This window comes from Nestor notabilis, unplaced genomic scaffold (genome assembly GCF_000696875.1).
Source record: "Nestor notabilis isolate BGI_N333 unplaced genomic scaffold, ASM69687v1 scaffold5795, whole genome shotgun sequence".
Taxonomy (NCBI): Eukaryota; Metazoa; Chordata; class Aves; order Psittaciformes; family Psittacidae; genus Nestor; species Nestor notabilis.
This window is the reverse complement of record NW_009930601.1, coordinates 42,015-64,618: the sequence shown is the minus strand read 5'-3', so window position 1 is coordinate 64,618 and position 22,604 is coordinate 42,015. Positions and strand designations below refer to the sequence as shown.

Here is a 22,604-nt window from a genome sequence, read left to right as displayed (position 1 = left end):
TCTGCCACCAAGTCAGTTCAAGACATATGCCAAAACACTGAAAAAAGGACACCCCAAGCCCATTATTCTTACGAAGTTTCTTTGCCGTCCCTGCACTGATGAATTACATGTCTGTGTGATATTAGCACTTCAGAGGTAGCAAAGTAAGCGAGAAAGCAATGGTACAAGTATACGTTCCAGAATACATGAAATCAGTGCGGCAAATGCCTGCTGGTTTTGTTACATTTACTACCCTGTTTGGCAAATTTTCTAGTTTGGAAATATTTCCATACCATCTGTTGTCTCTGATCCTGTTCAACAGAGCAGTATTACTGGCCTGGTGATTTCTAACACGTTTCCTCAGAAATTCTTATGTAGGGTACAAGTATATAGGTTAAAAAGCAAATGTTTTTACTATTGATTTTTCTTCAACCACTGCCTGTTTACTTATTTATTTATGTGGTTCTTTAACATTCTTCATTTATAATTTGTAAAGTTCTATTTTTGCATGCTAACAAGCACTAATTTGATCAGGTGAAAAAGTAATGTGTGTAGATTCTATGATTCTAGATACTATGATTCTATGATACCATGATGTGATTCTATGATTCCAGATACTAGTGCACACATCTCTGAAGGAAAGAGGACCTTAATTGATTCGAAATACTACCGCCTTTCAGAGGTTTCTCATCTACTATAGCTGCTAGAAGCAATCTAATACACAAGGGAGCCTGGTGTCAATAAGAGTATAAAGATTGTTCTGATCTTGTTGCACAGAGATAGGGGGTTGGTGAGTTGGGTACAGCCTGCAGCTGGAGCCAGGTGTACTCTATGGCTTACCGTGCATAGAAGTGGGGGAATAAAATCCCTCCACTGCACCTCTTGGTTGAGCTGGGGGTCACAGTGCCATACGTGTCAGTCACTGCTTTTAGGGCCCTTAGCTGTACATCTCAGTAATGTTCTTGTTTTGTCACATCAGCATCAGACACGATTGTCCTCAAATAACAAGGTAACATGGTCAATGCTGACTCTTTAGTGACTGCTGTTCACTTTCTTCTGACAGATGTAAATGAGTGCACTATGGAGAATGGTGGCTGTCATGACCAGTGCTGTAATACTGTTGGCAGCTACCACTGCAAATGTCCAGCCGGCCAGAAACTGGAGGAAGATGGAAAATCATGTGGAGGTAATGTTTTGTACTGTGTCTCACTGCTATTAAGAGATCAGAGAAGACATTGGAAAGGAAAAGGAAATGTTAGTTTTTATCTGGAGCCAGCTGAAGAGAGTATACTCAGACTTCTCAAGAGTGCAGATCTTCTTCTGTCTGGATTATGAAGATACAACTGTAAGAACACTTCAAAGGGTTGGGATTTTGTTTTCTTCTTTTTTGAAAAAATGCTATTACTTAACCTGGATTGGCTGTGCTATGTTGTGATTATGGAATTTCCATCATCAATTTAAAAACTTGAACGTGTATATGTTTGATAACATTTTGTCTGTCTCTAAAACAAAATGGTTCTTATCCAAAAATATGCATACATTTTTGCATTTCAATCACAGTTCCACAGCTAGAGATTAACTGAATAGAAAAGGGTTTAAAACCACATGCTATGTAACCTATTTGTCTTCTTCCTAAAGGAAATGTAAGTCTAGTTAGTGTATTACGGTGTAAAATTTGTTCTTTCTAAAAGCTTGATTTTGTGGAGAAGAAAAACATGACATAAGCTTATGTTGGAACACATGATGAATTTTGCTTAGACTTCTTAAAGATATGCTGGTAAACATATGCATGTAAATAAGCACATCTGATCTGCTGACCTAAAGTCAGTACAAATTTGCATCATCAGATGCTGCAAAAGGTAGAGGAGATGAGGTGTAAGGTAGCCAAGGTGTACTGTATGGAGGCCAGAGCAGTTCCTTCTTCTTGAACTCTGCTCTAACATAGGTAACAAATGTTCACTGCCGTATGATCTTGTGTACATTTGCTGTGTGCCTGGATTGCACCCTTGATTGCATTTCATTGCTGCAGTAAGTAGATCATTGATGTTTTTTATTATGTCAAGATGAAAGGCACTAGATAGATAGGTTTTCATGAACTGTATTTTCATCTTTTCACAAGAAACTGTCTTTTCTGGTTTTTTTTTCTGTTGCATAGTATCTCACATCTTCCTTAAGGTTTGTACAAAGCAATGTATTTCTTGGCTGTGGTCGTATGCTTTATCCTAAATTTGTAATTTATTTGGCTGCAGTCATTTTTTCACTAGAAGATGATAGAATTATTTTCCACAGCAACCTATCATTTGATATCCAACTTGACAGTGTAAATAAGCTGTAGATGGTTATTTTAATTTGATAGAAGCTTTTCCTTATGGTCCTCCATGCTTTCATTTTGGCCTTTTGAGAACTCAAGCCAGAAATACTATGCACGATTCACAGATTCCTGCTACTTTACCTCAGCCTTCTCTTATGTTTTTTTGAGACTAGCTGGTAATATCGCCATGAACTGACATGTAGGTTTGTATGTTGATGACTTCTTACTGCTATCAGATCTGTGTAAAAGTTGTCCAAAACCTGAGTTTTTGAAAGAAGGGATCTTACTCATTGTACTCCTAAATTGCTCAGCGTGCAAGAGTCCTGTTTCCTTTAAAATAATTTTGTGTAAGTTAAATTAGTGTTCATTCTGCACAATTTTTTATTTGAAAATCTACTTTAAATTTTAGTATTTTGACATTCTTTAAAAACTCAAACAGAGCTTAAGGTATTTGATTCCAACCAGGATTTACAGAAGAATATATTATAAGCTTGTTTTAAGCCACTTCTTAAAATCTTCAGACAAAAATGGAAACTTACTATAAATTGGAAACTCTCAAGTCATGGAACAAAGTGAACATAGCAGTGGCACTAATCCCACCTGAACTTTTGTGAAGATGATAATGACGATAAGTGTATGGCTATACTGACTTGCAAGAAGGCCAACCTGAGCCAACCTCTAGCATCAAATGTTACAATATGAGTAACTTGGTGGTTTATTGCTGCATATGGGAAAAGTGATCTTTCAAACAAAACTCTGTGTGCTGCTGGAAGGTGCTGGTCTTTCAGGATGTAATACTGAATCGGTGTTTTATTGATGCTTCTGCATTGGTCAAAGGGGTCATTTTGCAGATGAGAGTAAACCAGCTTCTCATTCAGCATCTTTAGAGGAATAAGGCTCACAGTTGTTCTGGATAGTTATATTCTTTCTTTCTTTATAGCATCATTGTGCTTTATGTCACCACTTAGTCAAAACTCAAACCTTAAATATAGATTCGTACTATTGTTCGGCTCCTATTATCCATCTTATGGTTGGTTTTATTTCACTGGTGACTGAAATGATCAATGGATGTACAAGTTTTTTATAAACCAAGGTACAAATAAGGTATATCGTTAAAAAAGCACCATAGGAATAGTACAGATTTTATTGAAAAAATCATTATTGATGCAAAGATTGATCTTGTTTTTCGGGGGGAAAAAAAAAGAGCATCCTTCTGACAAAAAGGGACGATATCAGGAAATAACGGTATAAAAAAGAAGAAAAGCTTTTAGCCATTTGTAGCTGTTTAATGCTAAAGAAGGGAAAGCGGATAAAAATTCACTACTCCCAACAACATAATGAAGTGTACTGCTGATTTAATCAATAATAGCTGAGGGGTTTATGAGCAATTCTGGGAGACCCAAAGGCCTAATTTCACAGCTGGAGTGAGCTGAAGATGCTCAGCATCTCTGTCTTCTAGGGTGTCAAAATAATCTTAAAACAAGTTATTGCTGTCAACATTGACTAAACCTTCCCTTTCTTAGGTGGTTCTGCAGCTGGTTAGAACCACATGGGGAAGGGGATAGCACAGCACAGCCTGGGACACCCCTCTCTTGCGGGGTCCACGCTCCTTCCAAGGCTTGTAAGAATCTTTTGTAACCCACTGTGGGCTCTTCTGGCAGGATGTATCATTCAGATGATGTGATATATGAAGCCTTACCTCATTTCAATGAGGGATACTTACATCAAGAGACAAGTTGTAGTAAGGGGAAGGCATGTGCACCTATATAGCAATGCCAGCCAGAGCTATATAGCAATGCCAGCTAGAGCAGTGAACAGATTAGCCTTTCAAAACTAATTATCTACATGTTGTACTGCAGATTTTACTCTTTAGTGTTCATGGGCAGAACTTCAGTTTTCTTATCTGACAGAGAAATATTCTCTGGCAGATAGCTGCAAAGGCATTACAGATTTTGACAGAAAGCTCATGCTTACCTCTCCCTTTTCATGTGTCTGATGGAAATTAATGATGAAAAATGGTGTGGATTTAAATCACTGCACAAATAATACAACAAATGAATATATGACATTTATGCATGTATGACTATCAGCCTGATTCTGTGTCCTGTGTGCCTGTACCAGTATTCAGTGTTTTGTGGACAGTCTGGAGAATGTCTGTGGGTGGATTTGCTCAGAAAGGTGTAACCTGGTCTGAGGAAAGGAGAGGAAATGTGTGTGTGTGTGAGCAATACCTCCTTATTTGATAAGCAAAAGTACCACAGACTACTTATGTCAGTGAGATACGCTGTGAGATGTATAGCTATTCACATTTAATATTTGATAGTAACATAAAACAATTCTACTCGAACATCACAGAAAGCAGAAATGGTATTTTCTGAACATAAATAATGTTTTAAAACTCAGTTATTGGCATAAGTCAAGATCTGTAAGGAATGCTGAGCTGTAACTACAAAAGCATGCTTTCACACATGAATAAGCTCCAGAAGTCAAATAAAAAAGGGTTGTGACCTTATGTTAACCTTCTTTGGTAAACTGTCATTTCTTATTTATATGATTATGCTCTCATCTGTCAGGATAACTGAAAGAAGTTAGAGGCAAATAAAGTCCTGTGATTAGCTGTTGATGAAAAGAAGCTTGTATTTTACTGATTAGAGTAATACTGCAGTGGCTGTAACCCTATCCCCATGGGCTTTGGTCAAACCTTGGAACCCAGGCAAGTTTCTTGACTTTTGACATAGGGATTTTTCAGAGCAGCTGCCTCTAGAGCCAGTGTGTGACTTTGCAAGGCCATTACTGTTTAGCCCAGTAATTTCGGAGTCTCCAGTGTCACCGATTTAGCCTGATGCCAGGTCGGATAGGAACTCTCCAAACACTGATGACACCGAAGAGTTAATAGCTGGGCTAAAAGGAATACTGAGGGATTTGTCTAAGAGCAGGAAAGTGCTTATTAAAATTACTTCAGCATTTATTTAGTCTGTAAGGTTTGAGGTGTAACTTACTCTTGTCAGACTCTTTTTGTCGATGCTAATTCTGCATTTGGACCGTTTTCCTTGCCCAGCAAATCAATGCACTCGGCTTCTGTCATTTCCTACGGGAAAAAAAAAAGCCTGAAGGACATAATACCATGAACCTCTAGAGCAAAGACAAGGAGGTCTTTAATTTTTTTTTATTTATTTATTTATTTAATTTTTAATAGAGCAGAAGAAATTAGTCCACTGGAGGGATTCAGGATGCCTTTTCATTATCTTATGTCAGAAAGTTGCATTTGACTTGTAACACTATGGCACACCACAACACAAAGTTAGTTATTTTCAGGAACACTTCCAATAAAGGAGAATAAGGCAAATAAATTATGTTTTACAAAAAGAAAATTATACCAGTTCTGATTACAGATGCAACAAGTACCCCTCTGTGTGAACTCAAATCTCAGAGCAATCAAGTGAAAGCACTTGTAGATGAGGTGAAGCCACCCATCCTTCATCTTTCTCTCTTTCAAGACCTTGTCTTGAGATACGGAAATAGTCAGTTGCAGGGACAGTATAACAATTATCTAATTATTTGTAACTGAATTACTGTGTCAACTTAGTGTCCACATTAGAGAATTAGGCGAGTGGACAATTCCATCTTGTGACCTTAATAGACCCTGAGTGAACAATCTTGATTACTAGGATATTTTAGTATGACGGATTTTTTACAGCAATTCAGAAAAGAGGAGAAAAAAGAATAGGCAAAAGAAAAAAAAAATGTGAAAGGAGGACAAAACCTGATTTCTGGTATTTCCAACCCTGTCATTAGGCACTCTCATAGGTTCTTACAGCAAAGTCAGAAAATTCCCGAAGTATTTAAGTTTCAAAACATAAAAAAGCTGTGAAACACTCTGTCAGAGGCCAAAGAATAAACATTTACTTCTCCATTAGCTTGTACATCCAGAAAACTGGTAGATACCTGATCATTTGAAGTGAATTCAACCAGAAGCAATACTTGTATTTACATTTAAATATTGTTTATCTGTGGTTGCGCCTACCTGTGAGATCAGTATCTTCAGTCACAAATAGAAAGCATAATTACTGCTTTTGATTTCAGATCCCAGTTGATAAAAGCAAGGGTGCCCTTATTCCTCTTACAAAGGGAAATATATTAACTAAGATTAGGGATTAATTGTTCATTTTAAATGCTATTTGGCATTATGCAGTTGGACTTGTGTGTTTTTCTGGAGACTATTGGATTTAGGCAGGAGAACTGTGTGGTGTTTGTGTATGGCTGTGGAGAGGATCCGGGCAGAAACTACTGAAGACATGCTTTGCTGCATTTGCAAATGTTATTGGGAGTGCAATTTTACTTATACTCCTGAGCAATTATTTTGGAAATTGCTGATTTTTGTTTTAAAGCATTCGTCTCAGGCTCTTGAGAAGAAACAAACACTGGAGGTTGTTTTTCTGACCTTTCTTACACGCTCCTGTGCTGCATTTGGAGCCAGCTGGGATCAATAGCAGCGAGAAGCTGTTGCACTCTCGGGGGATAATAGTGTCATCTTTCTGCATTTGTCTCTTTGTGGTAGTACTACAGCAAGAAATATGCTCAAAGTAAGTAGTAAAAATTACAAGAGATTCATAATAAAGGTAACATTAACTGTAGGTTATCGGATTTTTTAAATTAATTACCTGAATCCTGGTTAATGGCAAGCCCGAGCATACAGGGACCTGCGCTGAATTTTGGCGGGCTCATTTGAGGCTTGCAGTGGCTGTAAGCATGTAGCAAATGCCATGGGTTGGTTTGGTCAGTCCCCTCTCATTTTGTGCACCCTCCCAAGCCTAATCTACTCAGTTACATGCTGGGGACACACAAACCCTTGTAGTCTTACTAAATGTAGCTTTTACCAAACTCAGCAAAATCATAGTCATTTTGTCTGACCTGTTTCTCTTCAATCAGGGAAGGGTAGACCCGAACAGACACTTCCAACCTATTTTTTGAGCACGTATTTGGCAGTCTTCACCAAGAGCAGGATCTAATGCTCTGATAATTGTGGATGGGGTTTTATTATTATTATTTTTTTTTTTTTTTTTTTTTTTTTTTGTTTTTTTTAATTGCATTTGTTTATGTTTTTCCTGATTCATGTTTGACTGTTGCTCAAGTCTCTCTGCTCCTCTCTGACACACTGGACAAAGACAGCTGTGAGCTAACCCATGTAATTTCTCACATCTGATATCCCTCAGGGTAGATGAGCCAGCAGTTAGGACAGCTTCCCCCAAAGAGAGTACTGCCACTGAAAAGTGAGCTTGTTTATCCCGGCTGCATGTTTTTATTGATTGAAGCTGAGGACAGGCATAGTCAGTTTTCAGTCACTTTTTATGCAGACCAGTTGTGTAGAAATGGCTGGTGTCAAGGGCAATATCCTAATCCAAGACTCCAAAGCAAGAGTGGAAGGAGTCCTATTTGCATTTGCAGCCTTGGTTCTTGGGGCAGACTGGGCTTCTCATATTTCTAGAATTCAGTGATTATTTCAGGATAATCTTGGTAAATCTCCTTTTCCATGGAGGAAAAAATCTGCTCTTTTGGTGGAGAAAAAATTATTTTTTTCCCTGGAGGGTTTTTTTTTTTGGTGTCTAGATTTTTCTCTTTGAATGTTTAATTCAACTGCAGCATTTTAATAACAGCCTTTTGCATAACCCATGCAAGTGGCAGTTTAATTTTCAGGTTATATGAGGATTACACAGGGTTGAGTGTAGTCCAGTTTATCAGCACGTTATACATTGCTGCTGCTGTGTTCCAAAGCAGCGTGTTTTTTAAAAGGTACAGTATTATTCATAAACCACAGAAACCTGGCACCATGTTCTGCATTTCAATTATGAGTTGAATTATTAGTCACTGATCTAACATGGACTGAAAAGAAAGAATTGTTTGTAGATGTCAGAGGCCTCCCAGGTAACAACAAATGAAAAGTCCCATCCCTACGGCATCTGCTGGTCTAGTCCATATGGTGCTTGAAAGCTCACTGTGCGTCGCAGCTGATTATATAGACTCTTCACATGGGCTGCTTCCCCAAGGCTTTCAGCTCCCTAGTCTTCCTCCTGGATCTGAAAAGCCTCACATGAGTTCTACCAGCTGGAAGGAAAAATGAAGTGCGAACTGTAGTTAGCTATTATCTTCGGAAAAGAGTAGTTGACTAAAGTGCAGAGAGAATGGCAGTCATCCCCTTCATGGTCTCACTACGTCTGACTCCAGCTCTTGCAATTGCAAGTTTCTGCAGGAAGCTGGGCATGAGCAAACATACTGGCCTGAAAAGTTTTTTTTGTCCACGCTTCTTGATGCATAAAGCTTTATTGATCAGCTTTTGACAATGAAAACATTTAAGGTTGGGAAATATTATAGTATTTGCTACACCACTAAGGGATTTAATGTTTAATTAATGCAAGAGCTTTGAATAGTTAGATGAAAAGCACTATGTAACTTTATGAAAAGCCTATTATTGTCCAGCCCTAGAAATAAGATGACAAAAATGATAGACTGCAGTACAAATATGTTTTGAGATATTTCTAGAGCTCTGATTAGTTTATATTAGCTAGTTTCTAGCATTTATGACTACCTCTGAAAGGCAGGTTATAGAGATTGATAACATTCCACTGGGCTGATTGACAATAATTAGTTGATTTTAAAGGAAAGGAAAGAAGCATGGTATTGTTGCAGCTGACTAATATGTATTAAAAGCTAAGTAATCTTTTCCACAATTACAGAGATACAATGATTGCCATTGTCAGAGAAGAAAATACACTCTTACTTTTAAGAAGCATTGTGTAGGAAGAGCTTTGCAAGCCTGAAATTGAAGCTCTGGTCATGGTCTCCAAAATTACGGTTAGTAGTAATTTTATGCAGAAACAAGACTTTTGAATACTTAAATTATAGCTTGTTTGTAGCAAGGTATTTACCAGCAAATACAAGCATATTATAAACAGCACATGAGTCATCTTGGTGTTCATTTTGAGCACATCGAAAATGTAAATAGCAACTGAATTATTCTTGTGTAGAGAGGAAAGGCTTGGAAACCTTCAATTCATACTTCAAATGGAAATTATGAGAGGAAAAATGGGTACATTTGCCTTTCAGTATTGTGCAGGGTAACTACTGCTTTTTCTATAGCTTTCCTTACAGGCTACATAAACAAGGACTAACTAGATACAGAGACAGGAAGAAGTACAACTCCTGAGTGGTGTTTATGTTTGTCTTTAGAAGCATTTAATACCTGTCTTCACTAGGACAACTAATAGAAATCCCATTTTTGTTGAAATGCACATGGACTTTACAAGCCATCTGATATATCCTTAAAAAGCTTTAAACCAATTTGTGATAAAATCTAAACCAAACAGAATTCTGTCAGCTCTGTTCAAAGCATTGGCCCAAAGGAAGCAATGCAGACATGACTGTCAGCAAGATAGCAACTGCTGGGAGGGCTGCAGTTCCTTATTAAAAGATCATCAGTGTGATCAGCATCGTATTGGATTACTCAAACTTCAATTATATGAGTACCTGTGGGCTTTAACTGGAATTTAGTAGAAGACCAACTTGAAATAAACCTGCTGTTGTTGCATACCAGATCTTTGAAAGACTTACCTGAGAACTTTTTTAGCAGTTACTATCCCAGAAGAGATTCAATGTCAGCCAAAGAATTAACCCCCCCGCCCAAAACAACAATATCAAAACAATAAAAATGGAGCAATCAAGTAATTAATTTCATGTCATTTTTAATCTTGGGAAGGGGAAAAAAAAGAGAAAAAAGGTATCTTCTGTGCCTGATGACATTGTTCATTAGGATCCAGCTCTGGAAGCTGGTATGGACAGGTTTGGGATGTGTTAATGCCACTACTCTCTTCTTGTGGTTGAATCTTGTCAGAGTCACAACTAATCTATGTCATAAGGAAGCAGAGCAAAAAAATCTGTATAATGTTCTGTCGTCTTCTCGCTGGCGATTTGTGTTGCAGATTGGCCTGGAGCTGTGATAGCTTCAGTGGGGGATGGATGCTTGTGGCGGCTTCCTGATGAGGCACCCTATGAAGTAATGGCTATAGAGCCATGACAGCCAGTTTTTACAGAAATGGGGTGGATTGTGCTATGGTCTCATGTAGGTGAGATTGGAAGAGAGGTGGAATTTAGTGGCTGAATGGTGTGTTTTCCCTCCCTGTTTTCCTAGTCCCTCACAGTCGTGCCACTGCAAGCGCAATGCTGGTATTGAATGTGTTTAATGTGTTGAGCAATAGAGTTCTGATGGGCAATTGCTCCTCCGAAACCAATTCTTCCCAAGATTGGCTTATGTTCCAGTCGGTTTGCAAGATGAGTCTATCCATGTCATGTTTTAAAGCTTTTTACCAACCCAAGTAGGACTTTTGTCACAAGTAGCATTGATGTTTCTGACCAGCCGAGCATAAGTACTGTAAGATGGAAACATCAGATTATGATTTGCATGATTGTCATTTTCTTTTGCATATTTTACCTACTGTGTGTGGAAAAGACATTTCTCTATGCATTATACTGTTGTAAAGACACTTACTGGGCTCAGCAAGTGGGCATTAATATTGCTGCTAACAAAAAAAAAGATGTTCTCATCAGTTTAGTCATTTCTCTCTTCTTGTTTCATAACTGTTTCTTCAAACTGTCGTATCCTGCCAAGAGAGAACATGCTGATGGCCCAGTGTATAAACCTCCTTAGTACATCTCAGGTTTGAATCTGTGCAGGGAGTTTTGGCTGTATCATGCTGTCACTTATTAAGTACATTTCCTCACAGAGATCCTTTCTTCTGTTGCCACCCACTCACCTCGCAGCATGGCGTGACTGAATTGTGCTGTGGAACTGTGTTTAAAAATTAATAGCCCCATAACAAATTTTCCTTCTGTTATTCTGCGCCACATCAGTAAAACTTGCAGGAGCGTTGCAGTGAAGCTGCTGATGCTGATGGTCTTGAAGCCTTTCTCCTAAAGAGAAATTACATAAAACTTTAATTATTGTGTTTCAGCCCGCACTGTTGTGGTGCACAGGCAGAACGTCGTCTTCCAACTTTACTGTTTACAGCCAGTACATTCACTTCTTTTCTTCAGGAAACAGTAAAATTAGCAAGGCTGTCATCTTCAGGATAGAAACATTTCTAAAGATCATAAGTTATGCATTTTTCTGGGTTGTCGTTCTTCAGATTGTACTCCCTTGTTATTTCATGTGGTCATTCACTTATCCTGGCACCAGTTTTCTACTGACAGTTTGTCCATCTGTGTGGGTTTCATGTCAATGTGAATTGGAGTCGTCAAGGGTGTACAGTTGCCAAAATGTCTATTAGTGTAACCCTACTGTGGAGGCTGGTAACCCTATCAGTTTTTCTTTTTGGCTTTACTTTGCTGAGATGCTGTGTGTTATTCCAAGATTCAGAAACGGATCATTCTTTTTTTTTTTAAAGACTTAGAGTGGAGAAAAACGTTCAGATCTGCTTTGTGAAAAGATGGAGAAAAGTATTGCTTTGCGGCTGTGTGAGAATGACACAGTGTTGTCTGAGGTCGGTCCGTGAAATTATCACATTCCTTGCTTTAATTCTATACCCTGATTTTCTTGCAAATTATCTGATCTCAATAACTGCTTGAAACTCTCATATAGAGGTATATGTCTCTGTGTGTATATTTAATGAAGAATGCCTTGAAACTCTAATTAGGGCTGCTTGACTCTAAAGCAGTTTACATATCACAGGCTTACACAGCTATCAAACAGATGCTTCTCTTTTTTTTCATTCAACTGACATTTTCATTTTCTCTGCATATTTTGAGGACTGAGCAGTGATGTGTTTTGACTCCTGAGGCTACAGACGGTATCAAAATGAGGATTAGAAATGAAGCTTTACCTGTCAATTAAGTTGTTAAGCTTGTCCTCTGCAGCGTCTACACTTTCAAATGGCCTGTTTACTGAATGTGAAATAGTTTTCATTCTTGACTTTGTTTAAATTGAATGGACAGTTCTAATTATAATTTTCAGAGTTTTCAACTGCAACATATGGTTTGCATATAGAGTTGTGAAGGAGGGGCTCTTGGCTGTTTATTGAGCTAAACCACTGTTAAATATCTCGGGAAAGACTGGCATGTCAGGCATTGGAACTAAGCAGAAATCAGCAGTACAAATATTGGCCATTTTTGTATTTTTGCATCATTCTGTCCAGGTGATCTGCTCTTGAAGGACATTGAAGAAATGAACTGTGTGATTGCAGGATCCAGTCTGTGGCAAGAAACAAGTCACCACTTTCAATGGCTATATGGTGCCAGTCTTCACATGAAAGTGGTATTAAAAAGAAAAAAAGAAAGTTAAAAAAAATAAGTCTTAGAGCATCTTTTACCCTGATATATTCCTCCCCCATCCTGACAATGATTTCGAATAACCACAATATTTGGCAAATCAGTGTTGATCTTTCAAATTATTTGCAGCTCCCACTAAGAGGGTTGCATGACATCTCACAGAAGTATATTCATGTATTTATTCTCCAATAAGGCCAGTGACAGATTGGGAAGTTAAATTCAGGTCTTTAAGACTTGATCAGTTCCCTTTCAGTGCTTTTACAAGTCTCCTCCTCAAAAGAAGGTTGTAGGGCAGCTTGCACTGGGCTTGTGTGCTGGAAGTAGCTCTTTGCCTTTCCTCTACTGCTGTTCCTGAATCTCCCCAAAAAGCTATACCTCAGAGATGCCTCTGTCCTCTTCCCTCCTTGAAACCAGACTTTGGGAAAGGCATCTCCTTGCAGAACTGGACATAAATATTACTGAACACAGACATAGTCCCATAGATGACTCTGTTGTTCAGCATTTCCCAGTGACCTGGTCTCTGTCCTTTGGTGTTCTCAGAATATAGACAGGTAAACCAGGGGTGAGAGAGTGGAAATGTGGCCTAGAACACAGCTAGAGATCATTGAAGCTACCTAAAAAAACATCTGAAATGTAAGGCAAGGTACCAATGACATGGTAGAAAATTCCTTTCTGTAATGTGACCGAATCACTGAGGATGTCTAAAGGAAGGTGACAGACTGAAAGGCAGTGAAGCCAGTGCAAAAAGCTTTGGGTTTTTTTAATACCATCAGTTTTTCAGGGGAAAGTAAATAATCAGATAACTTGGAAAGCCTGTTTCTGTGCATGCTTAATTGGATAGCCTTGCCAAAGTAAGTGGTGGTTAAAGCTGCTTTGTCCTTAATCCTGGGCAAAGAAGAAACATAGTAGGAAAACTCACTGCTCTAATAAGGGTCCTCTTTCATTAGGGAGTCGCTTTTCAGGGGCTAAATTGAGTAAAGAATCTCTTAACCATGCCTTTTCACCAATCCCTTATCAGATGTGACATTCTCCTTTCAGTATGGTTTGCTGAAGCTATTCTATTAGTTAATTTTGTTATAGCAGGCTTGCCTCAGTCACCTGTGACTTACTGAAATTTAAGTAAGCTTCAGCAGTGATTGGAGCTAACCTGGCTGACTTTGAACTGGAGCAGACAATGGATGCCCATGTAATCCATTGGAGGACCTAGGAAGGGCAGAAACAAATAACAGAGGAGCAAAAATAAAAGCCTGGGAGTGTTAACAGTTCAAAATTACCCAGCTAGCTCTGTGAGAGCACATTCATCTATGCTGAAAGCTGTTTCATGAACGTATTTTAACATCAGGTTCTAGTAAACCACTCAAAAGAACTTGTACCGTGTTTATGGTTTTTTGTGAAGCATAAGAAAGCACTAGGTTTTGTAGTGTAAAATCTCACAGCCATAGAAAACTGCTTGTCTCCCTCTTTGCTCCTCAGTTTACTTCAATGAAACAAAAATGTGTTTTATTAATATGAACAAAAATTCTGCTTTTCCTTGTTGAATTACAGGCTTTATTTTAGACTAGATGTTAAACTTGTGTTTTTCTTCCTAGAGTCAGTACTAATATCAGACTTCCTCCATTGTGGAAAAAATGAACAATTATTTTTCTAGTAACAGGAGTTTCAAAACTCCTCCAGTCAAACTTTTGAACCCTGAAAACCACTTTAGTATTAGTAAAACAGGACAGATAATTTTAAAAACTTCTGCTGCAAGAGCAAAATATGTCATGCTTAATAGTGGGTTTATTTGTGAGTGGATTCACACTGGTTGTCAGATTTTGGACAGTTTGAAACTCAATATAAATCAACTGTGATTTGAAGGAACCTGTGAGTTTAATCTGTCATAAATTTACTTATAGCAGTAGCAGATCTTATTTTATGTTTTGCTTTTATAGAAAAATTTCTGATTTTTGTGATGAGCTTATGAATGGCTGGCAACCAATCCTGCTTCCCTTCCTTCCCTTAAGTATATGAATTAACTAATTTAGAAACACGCTTAAATTGATGTGTAAAATCCACCATGTAAATTAGTGGGGAAAGACCATATTCACTTTAGGACTTGTGTGAAGTCAGATGTACTAAATGACCTGGAGCTGAAGAGACTAGGTGAAGTAGTCCGTGCAAGGGAGTGGTAAGCCAGATTTTTAACTTATTTCCAAATAAACATTTGAGTTGCACAGTTTATCCATGTGCCATAATTTCAAGTACAGCCACTTAAGTTTTCTCGTGTTTGTTCTTCATGTAAGATCCAATCTTCCGTATTTCTCTGTCACCATCGTTACTGACTAATCCTCACAATACTGTGTGTGGACCAATGACCCACAGGGCTCCCTGAGTAAAGAAGAGACAAACACCTGATGTTACTGAATTTTAAGAAAATGCGGTATGGAATAGACTATGGTTCCTCTTTCTGGTCATGATTTTTTAACAAATAATTACTATAATTATTTTTAATTATACTCTGACTTTAAAACCATTAGCATAAGCCATCCTCTGGATAAATGCAAGTAGGGTTTTGTGTTTCCCTGCTTCTGCTGGTTGAATCCTTTCTGCAGTGAGCTGGGGAGATTGCGGTGACTGGAAAATGGAAACGTGTGTGTGTCATTCATTCCAATTTGAGGTAGTATTTCTTAGGCAATTGTTAAAAAGTGCGTAGTTATGCTTCTGTGAAAGTCATTCGGGACAGACCAGCAGACAATATTTTGGTGTTTTGGGTCCCGCGCGCAGGTGATTGCACTAGCATGTACCCAGAACGTGTTTTGTACATCAGCTCCCAGCTGGACAGAAGTCTTTTCAATCATATCAAGTCTCTAGAGTGAGGAGTGCATGATGCTCACAACTATTTGGTCTCTGTCGCTCCATGTTATTCTTTACTTGCCAAAGTAAAGAGGTTTTGCTGAAAATAAAAACTCCTCAAATGGTGAGGTCAGTACTTCCCAGTTCTGGTTTCTTCCTCCGGCAGTGTCTGGGCACTGTGAAAATGAAATTTTTTGCTTTGCTTATCTATCAGAAAATAGCGGCTTTGAACCGTTATCAATCTGTGCATGTTTTTACAGTCCAGGGAGAGAAAGCCTTTTCATTTGTCACCCAGAAGGAATGCTACTGGCTCTGTGAAGCTTGCTGAGAGGTAAACCTTGCTCTGCCACCTGTCCCTGCTTAGGCTGTGCATGGTGCTCTTGACAAAGTGTCCTCCATCCAAAGTGAATGCCATCCCTTTGATACCCTTGGCACGTCATCTCTCTTTACATTCAGGATTCTCAAACTGCATGGGCTGCCACTGACTTGGCCAGCCCGAAGAAGGGAACTCAGGTCTGCAGTAGAGGCTGTATTTTAAATAACCTTGTATTTTTGATTTTACTAAAAATACGCAAGCAGGTAAAGTGTGCAGTAAACTTAATATTAGAGGACCATTTCATCTTGTAATTCCAGAACAGTTGCACACGTGCACAGAAGGAAGGCACATGAAAAGTGATAAAAATTGCAAATAATGATCTTGTGAGGAATGTAGTGCTTTAAAAAATAAATTGAATTAGAAAGAAAGGCATATCTGCCTTTCAGTATTTCTGCAGTATTTCTGAAGGCACTTTGAGATCCAAAGTAGCAGTTGTCCTGCATCAGAGCTCAAATACATGCATATATCTACAGGTGGTTATGAATGCATCAATGCAGACCTGTGGGAGAGCAGATGATGCGTTGATTGTGGGAGCAGTCACTGCAGAAATTGCTAGACAAGTTCCTTGAAAAAAAAGGATGTAAAAGCAAAGAGGATTTAGGATTGCAGTAAGTGGTTGTCCAGTAGTTAAAATAGACAAGCATTTCTGTGTCCCTTTGGAGGGTCCTGGTTCTTTAGGTATTTAGGAGCAGATATAAAGAGGTACCTGGTTTGTAGTGTAAGCATGAGGGCCTTTGTCAACATCAGTTCCCCTCCATCTGGAGACATGGGAGCTGTGGCTGCAGCCTGCTCTTGACTGCAGTGATGTTGGGCTGTTGCAAGCGGAGAATGTGAAAATAGGGAACTGAAAAATAGCCCACCTGCTCAGAACTCTATCTTGCACAGCAGGTCCAGAAAAGAGGGGAAAGATGATAAAAATGGAGAGGATACTGCAAAAGCTCAGTCCTTCTGCCATCAGAACTGGTGTTTTTCTTGTTTTGGGATTTAGTTTTGCGTGTTGTTTGCACTTCTTAATAGTTTAAAAAGCTAAGCTGCTTCTTAGCAGGGAATTGATCTGGCAACACCTTGCCTTTTTTTCCTTTATAAAAACATGATTTCAGGTTCACGAATTATCTGTGTTTAACACCACTGTCTGCTTATTTTTGAGGAACTGATTGATCATAGATGTTCTTAAATGTTTTAGTAATGATATGAAAAAAGCCACTGATGTGATGACCCTGAATTCCAAACAAGCAATCATACAGTTCTGTGTTTAAAAAGGTTTGGGGCAGGGCAAACAGACTATTGCCAATGTGGCTCATCAAGTCAATGGGGGACAAACCTCCTTGAAGATTATCAAAAACCTATTCAAGGATTTGGAGGACTTAAAAATCTGTAACTTCATTGGTAAGATCTGCCCTTGGAAAAGGAGCACTGTGCTGACAGTGGTTTGTGCATTTGTACACTGCATCCTCTTTTCCCATGTTCGAGACATGAGATGTGCATTCTGTCAGGATGGAGGAAAGGGCAGTGTTCAGTAAAATGCACTGACCTAAGTCCAAGTGCACAGGCCTTGGAAGCATGAAGAGCTAAAAAAACTTCAGTCATGGTGGCTAAATACTTTGCATCTTGGAAACATGTAGAATTGACTTTTGGTTTGTATGACTTACCATAATGTTATTCCTACCAAGTTGTTCCTGACAAAAAGTGGGTATCCCTGGGCGGGAGTTGGGGCACGTATTGCTTACAGACAACATGGAAAGCAGAGATACCTGCAGTGGAGAATCCCACTAAAATGCATCTCTATTGAAATCTGCCATAGGTGGGAAGGAGGATATTCACATACGACTCTATTCACCCAACAGCATAATCCTCTTTGCAAGATAGCCTGGGATGGCACACTGTTCTGATTTCGCTTCTTGCTGCAGATTGCTCTGTCTCTGTTTTGTGGGGAATGCAGGAGCTTTCACTGCAGTCTGATTCATGAGATTCAAGCTGTAAATGGCTTGAAATTTGGGTTATTCAGATAATTGGCCTAAACTGTAACTACAGAGAGCTGAGCATGTAGGTGTTTCAGTGTGATCTGCAGTGGAAATGAATCAAAATTTAATTATAATGTATTGTTAAGTAGAGCCAATCTTCCATAATCCCATAATATTCTAGAATTACAATAGAATGACTTTATATTTCTATAATATTTTTTCTATTTTTAAAACTTCATCATTCTAGCATAATTTTATATTTCTATAGTTATTTCCATGTAGAAAAAGAATGGCTATGTCTGTACCTGTAACAGCATAAGCTGTTGTTTTTCTAGTGTATATATGTCCTTTACCAGGATAGCAATTTAAATATAAAAGTCCAAATAGGCAGGATTTTCATAACTTTCAAGCACAATTGAAACATTTAGATTAGTGTCTACTTCGCAGACTGCTCCCCAGACAAGATAATTAAGGCATTTTTCTTCTGTAACTGTGGGCAAAGTTTTTTCCTGGCCTTGAGATGTAGGAGACATTGAAAGGCGACTGCGCACTGCAATTTTCATGATTATATCTGTAGTACATGAAGGAATCTCCCAACGTACAATCCTTAAAATATCGATCCTGCAGAGAAAGCCTGAAACTAGAAGGGATCGTGTGTTATCAAACTTGCTGTTCACATGGCACCCTGGCAAGACAGTTGCGGAATCACGTTGCAGGTTCATTGATCTTGCCTCTGCTTTTCTCCTAACTTGCTGCAGGGAGTCTTGGGGTGGGGTTGGGTATAGCTCTTATGTACAACTGTTTCAGGGTCTTTATTTTTCACTTAATTATACTGCCTTTCAGCAATATAATTGCCTTATGGCCTTTTGGGCTGTGCTTATCATGAGGGAAATGCCATTGAAAGAAGAGCCCCAGCGGCTGCGGGAGCTGCTGGGTGCAGAGCTCCCCTGTAAACCAAGTCACTTCTTTAAATAGAGCCTAACAAATAGAGCTAACTCCAAGTGCTCATTTTTATTAGCTGGACTAATTTTTTCTCCTTTCTAAGTGCCGAAATGATAACTTAAAACCGTATCTGGTATATTAGATTAATTCTGCAGCTGACTGTAGCTTATAAAATTACTATATTGAAGCTCCCAGTACTTGAGTTTATTGAGGTATAAATACTAGACTGTGGTGTGCTGTATAGTTCAGCTGCTTCCTTGTTATATTTTTCTGAGCCTTTTTGCTTATTTTATTTCTGTGATACTCGAGACAAATAGTTTCCTGGTTTTGATTTCGTCCTGACGTTTTTCAGCAGACTAGTTCTCAACAGTATAGAATTCAAAAAAGATGAATAACATTTTCTGTTTACTGTTTACATCTTAAAAAACAAAACTTCTGTTAAAAAAGGAGTATTCCAGATGTCTCAAGGCAGTAGGAAATATATGTAGTATATTGTCTAATAAAACAGCAAATACAGCAGAAGGATTAAAAAGTGGTGCACATTAGCAAACAGTCTGAATTTAAACACTAGTCAACACCAGGATTTAATTTTAGGTGAATGCAATTCACATATGAAGTATTACAATTTAACTTTATAAATACATTTCTTTAGGACCAAGATGTTGTGCTTTTTAAGTCATCTTTAAAGCTTCCAGTTTCATTTAACTTTGATTAGATTTTCTAAAATGGAATAAACTTAAAAGCATTTAAAAAAAGATAAATCATGAAGACTAAAAGCAAAGCAGGTATATCAACAGCAAAAATATGAAAGCCAGGCCCTTGTTCCTCCAGTGCAATATTGGGGGGAACCTCTGTGTTGCTGTGTTCTGCTCCACTGCTGGCTCGCTTCCCCACAGCAGCAATTGCAGACTTGCCTTTTGTTGCAGTCACTCTTTTTTATTTCTTCAAATCCCAATCTCCCCACTCACACCTGCTTTGGTGTGCTTGGGTGGGTAAACTCCTTAGATGATTTGAAAACATGATCTAAAGAGCAATTAAATCAATGTGAGTCTTTGATGTTGAAAGGGGCATTCTTTTTACATGTCTCTTGCAGGAGGGAAGTTTGGCTTCAGCAAGAAAAGAATGTCTTTGGTGGTCAGAATAATTTGGTACTGGCATCACCCCTTGGTGAGATGAAAGGAGATGGCATTGCCATTCCTCGGGCTCTTAAGGAACAGACATACAAGTTCTAGGCAAACATCTGCCAGGTGAAATTTTGTTCAGGGAATTGTCCAACTGACCCTTATTTCCAATGACTTCTGTGTCAATTTTTAAAGTACTGGTGTCAGCATGCCAATCAGATGCTGCTTACAGTAGCCCAGTGTTGATGAAAAGGTGCAGACTCTGCTTATTTGGTATTTTGGGAAATTCAGGTTTGTGGGTCTGTTTTAAACCTTCACCTGTTTACTTAAAATGCTCTTGATCTTTTTTTGTCCATCATTGTGTTTCATTTTCAGATAAAGCTTTAAAGCAGCATTCTTAAGCTGTTTTAATACTAGTTTCCCTCTTCATTTGACTAAATGTTATTCCCTTAAATATGAAATGTGGAAAGATACCTGCTTAGGTTCGGAAAAAGATATCGTCAGAAAATCACATCATTTTTCCTAGAGGTCATCTGAAAAGATGCTATGGAAAGTTCAGATGAATACAAGGAAGCCTAAGGGGAACAAGTCACAGAAAATGTGGCACAAAATCATCATTCTTTTTAAATGTAATGTCTAAGCTCCCTGTGTATTCAGTGGTTGAAAATGTAATGTTGATTGAGAGCACAAGTTCTCTTCTTGCTTGTTTATTTTCCATTTATGTCAGTTGTATGTGCCTGTACCTTCAAGAGCACCTGCTAAAAGGATTAAAGGCGTGATGCAAAGGGAAATCTTCATACAGCAAATTTTTAAAGAAGCCAAGTGTTTGACCAGTGGTACCTACGAGCTCAGATGTGTTACCTTACCCTAATTATTTCACTGTACTTTTCTCTTGGCCCTGAGGAAACAGCCATGTCACAGATCATTCTAATTAACAAGGGCTTCAGAAGCAGAGACTACAGAGGCAGTGCCTGCGGGAACTTTGAAAAACACCATAAAATTTCAATTTTCTTTGCTCTGTTTACAGCACAGAAGTGAAGCAAACAAAAACCCAGTCTGAGTGTAATGGTTGCATTATGTATGAGCTATGTGCCGTCCAGAAGAACTGGGGTATGTTTTTGCTGAGGCTGTCTTGTAATTCTGATCATCTGTCTTTCTTCTCCAGATGTGGACGAGTGCGCGGTGGTGAATGGTGGCTGCCAGCAAGGCTGTGTCAACACACGTGGCTCCTTCCACTGCCAGTGCCGGGCAGGATACAGGCTTCACGCTGATGGGCGCACTTGCATAGGTGAGTGAATGTTGACAAGCACTTCACGTACTTCAAGACATGGTTTTCTCTGCTAAACCTGTCTTTGCATAAGTACAAAGGTTTGTCGACTATCCCAGTCTGAGTTTTGACTAATTCACACAGGATATCAATAATGATATATCCATAATGATAATAACCATTCCAGCTCAAGCAGCTTGACTCTGGTATTTCCAAATTCGTTCCTTTTTTGCTGTGAGCATACAGTTGTTCCTTTTTTTTTTTTTGGTGAGTGGTGGTGTCCGGTGTTTCTGTGATGCAATCTTTTGAAAATTTCTTTTGTTTGCCGGAAGCATTGAAGAAATAGGGGATCTTAGTTTCAAATAAAAATGTTGTTTTGAATTCTGAGCATTTTTTATTTGCGTTGCATCTCCCTGCATGTTCCAGCACTGCCCTGGGCTTTTCTGCCCTGTTACTCTTCCTCTTAGTCTTTTTGCCTGCTTTTGAAGAGACACAAACAGCAGATAGCAAAATCTGCCCACAGCTGCCTGGCAGAATGCTGCTCTTCTGACCAAGCAATCCCAAAATGTAGCTTGTGTCTTCAGCAATGAAGACAAAATAAAGCTTGTGGTTGCCACTGAGAAGTTGGATTTAGCCTTTTAGTCCTTCAGACTGCCCAGGCTGGGTCCCCAAAGGGTTTCCCAGGTGGTGGCATGAGCTGAGGCAGGAGGATCTCATTAACTGGGTCGAGGGGTGCAGTGATGAAGTAAAATCTCTGACTGTGCTACAGTGAGTGTAGCAGAAAATCCTCGTGGGAGGATCAAAAGCAGAGGCCAAATTTGTGAATTACTAAGATGCGTCTTAGAATATGGTGCTATGGTCTGGTAGCTAGAGAGGGAGCTCTAAAAGGCTAATGAAATATTTAAGTATGCCTTCAGAGGTCTTCCGGTTTTCAGAGAGTCCATGAAAGGAAGAAGCCCTACCTTTCATCTCTTCAGTCTTTGCTGTACATTAAGGATTTTTTTTTATGTAAAATAGTAATGCAGAATTGTCTGTTTGAGTCTGTTTTGCATTTTAGTTACCAGGTACAGTGAGAAGTATGTATGGGGTGGGCTGAAAACTCTCCTCCACAGTATATTACATGAATGTTTAGCTTGTGCTCATCCTTTTAACTCATTCAGGAGGTGCCCATGCATATGAAGCTGAGAGTCTTGAGCACTTTTCCTCAGATTCTGCTTATGCTGTGGGCTGGTAATTAGTGTGCTATAGAATTGTGAAAGCTCCTTGTTCCTACAGTGATCCTATGCCCTTTGATCTGTTCCTTTATCTACACTGGTCTTCACAAAGTTGCACTGCTCCTGTATATCAGGGATACATCTTCATCTGCTGCAGTCCTGTTCGTCACATCTCTGTTACAACCGATAACTAATTTCCCTTGCTCAGCCAGCAAAACCCTTGCTGAACTTCTCTGTTGCATGCCCGCCCAAGCAAAAGATAACGTGAAAGCCAATAACAAAAGAAG

The 22,604-nt window shown here is 38.9% G+C and overlaps 1 protein-coding gene across 1 annotated transcript in view; it reads left to right on the top strand.

Moving 5' to 3' along the window:
• Positions 1 to 993: 993 nt before the first annotated feature.
• Positions 994 to 22,604, top strand: part of LOC104406492 (multiple epidermal growth factor-like domains protein 6) — a gene marked incomplete at its 3' end in the record, with an annotated part of 59,261 nt that continues 37,650 nt past the window's right edge. Inside the window, exons 1-2 of the mRNA XM_010015481.1 lie at positions 994 to 1,165; positions 21,002 to 21,124. Of these exons, the coding sequence (XP_010013783.1) occupies positions 994 to 1,165; positions 21,002 to 21,124 (295 nt within the window). The remainder of the gene's footprint in view (positions 1,166 to 21,001; positions 21,125 to 22,604) is intronic.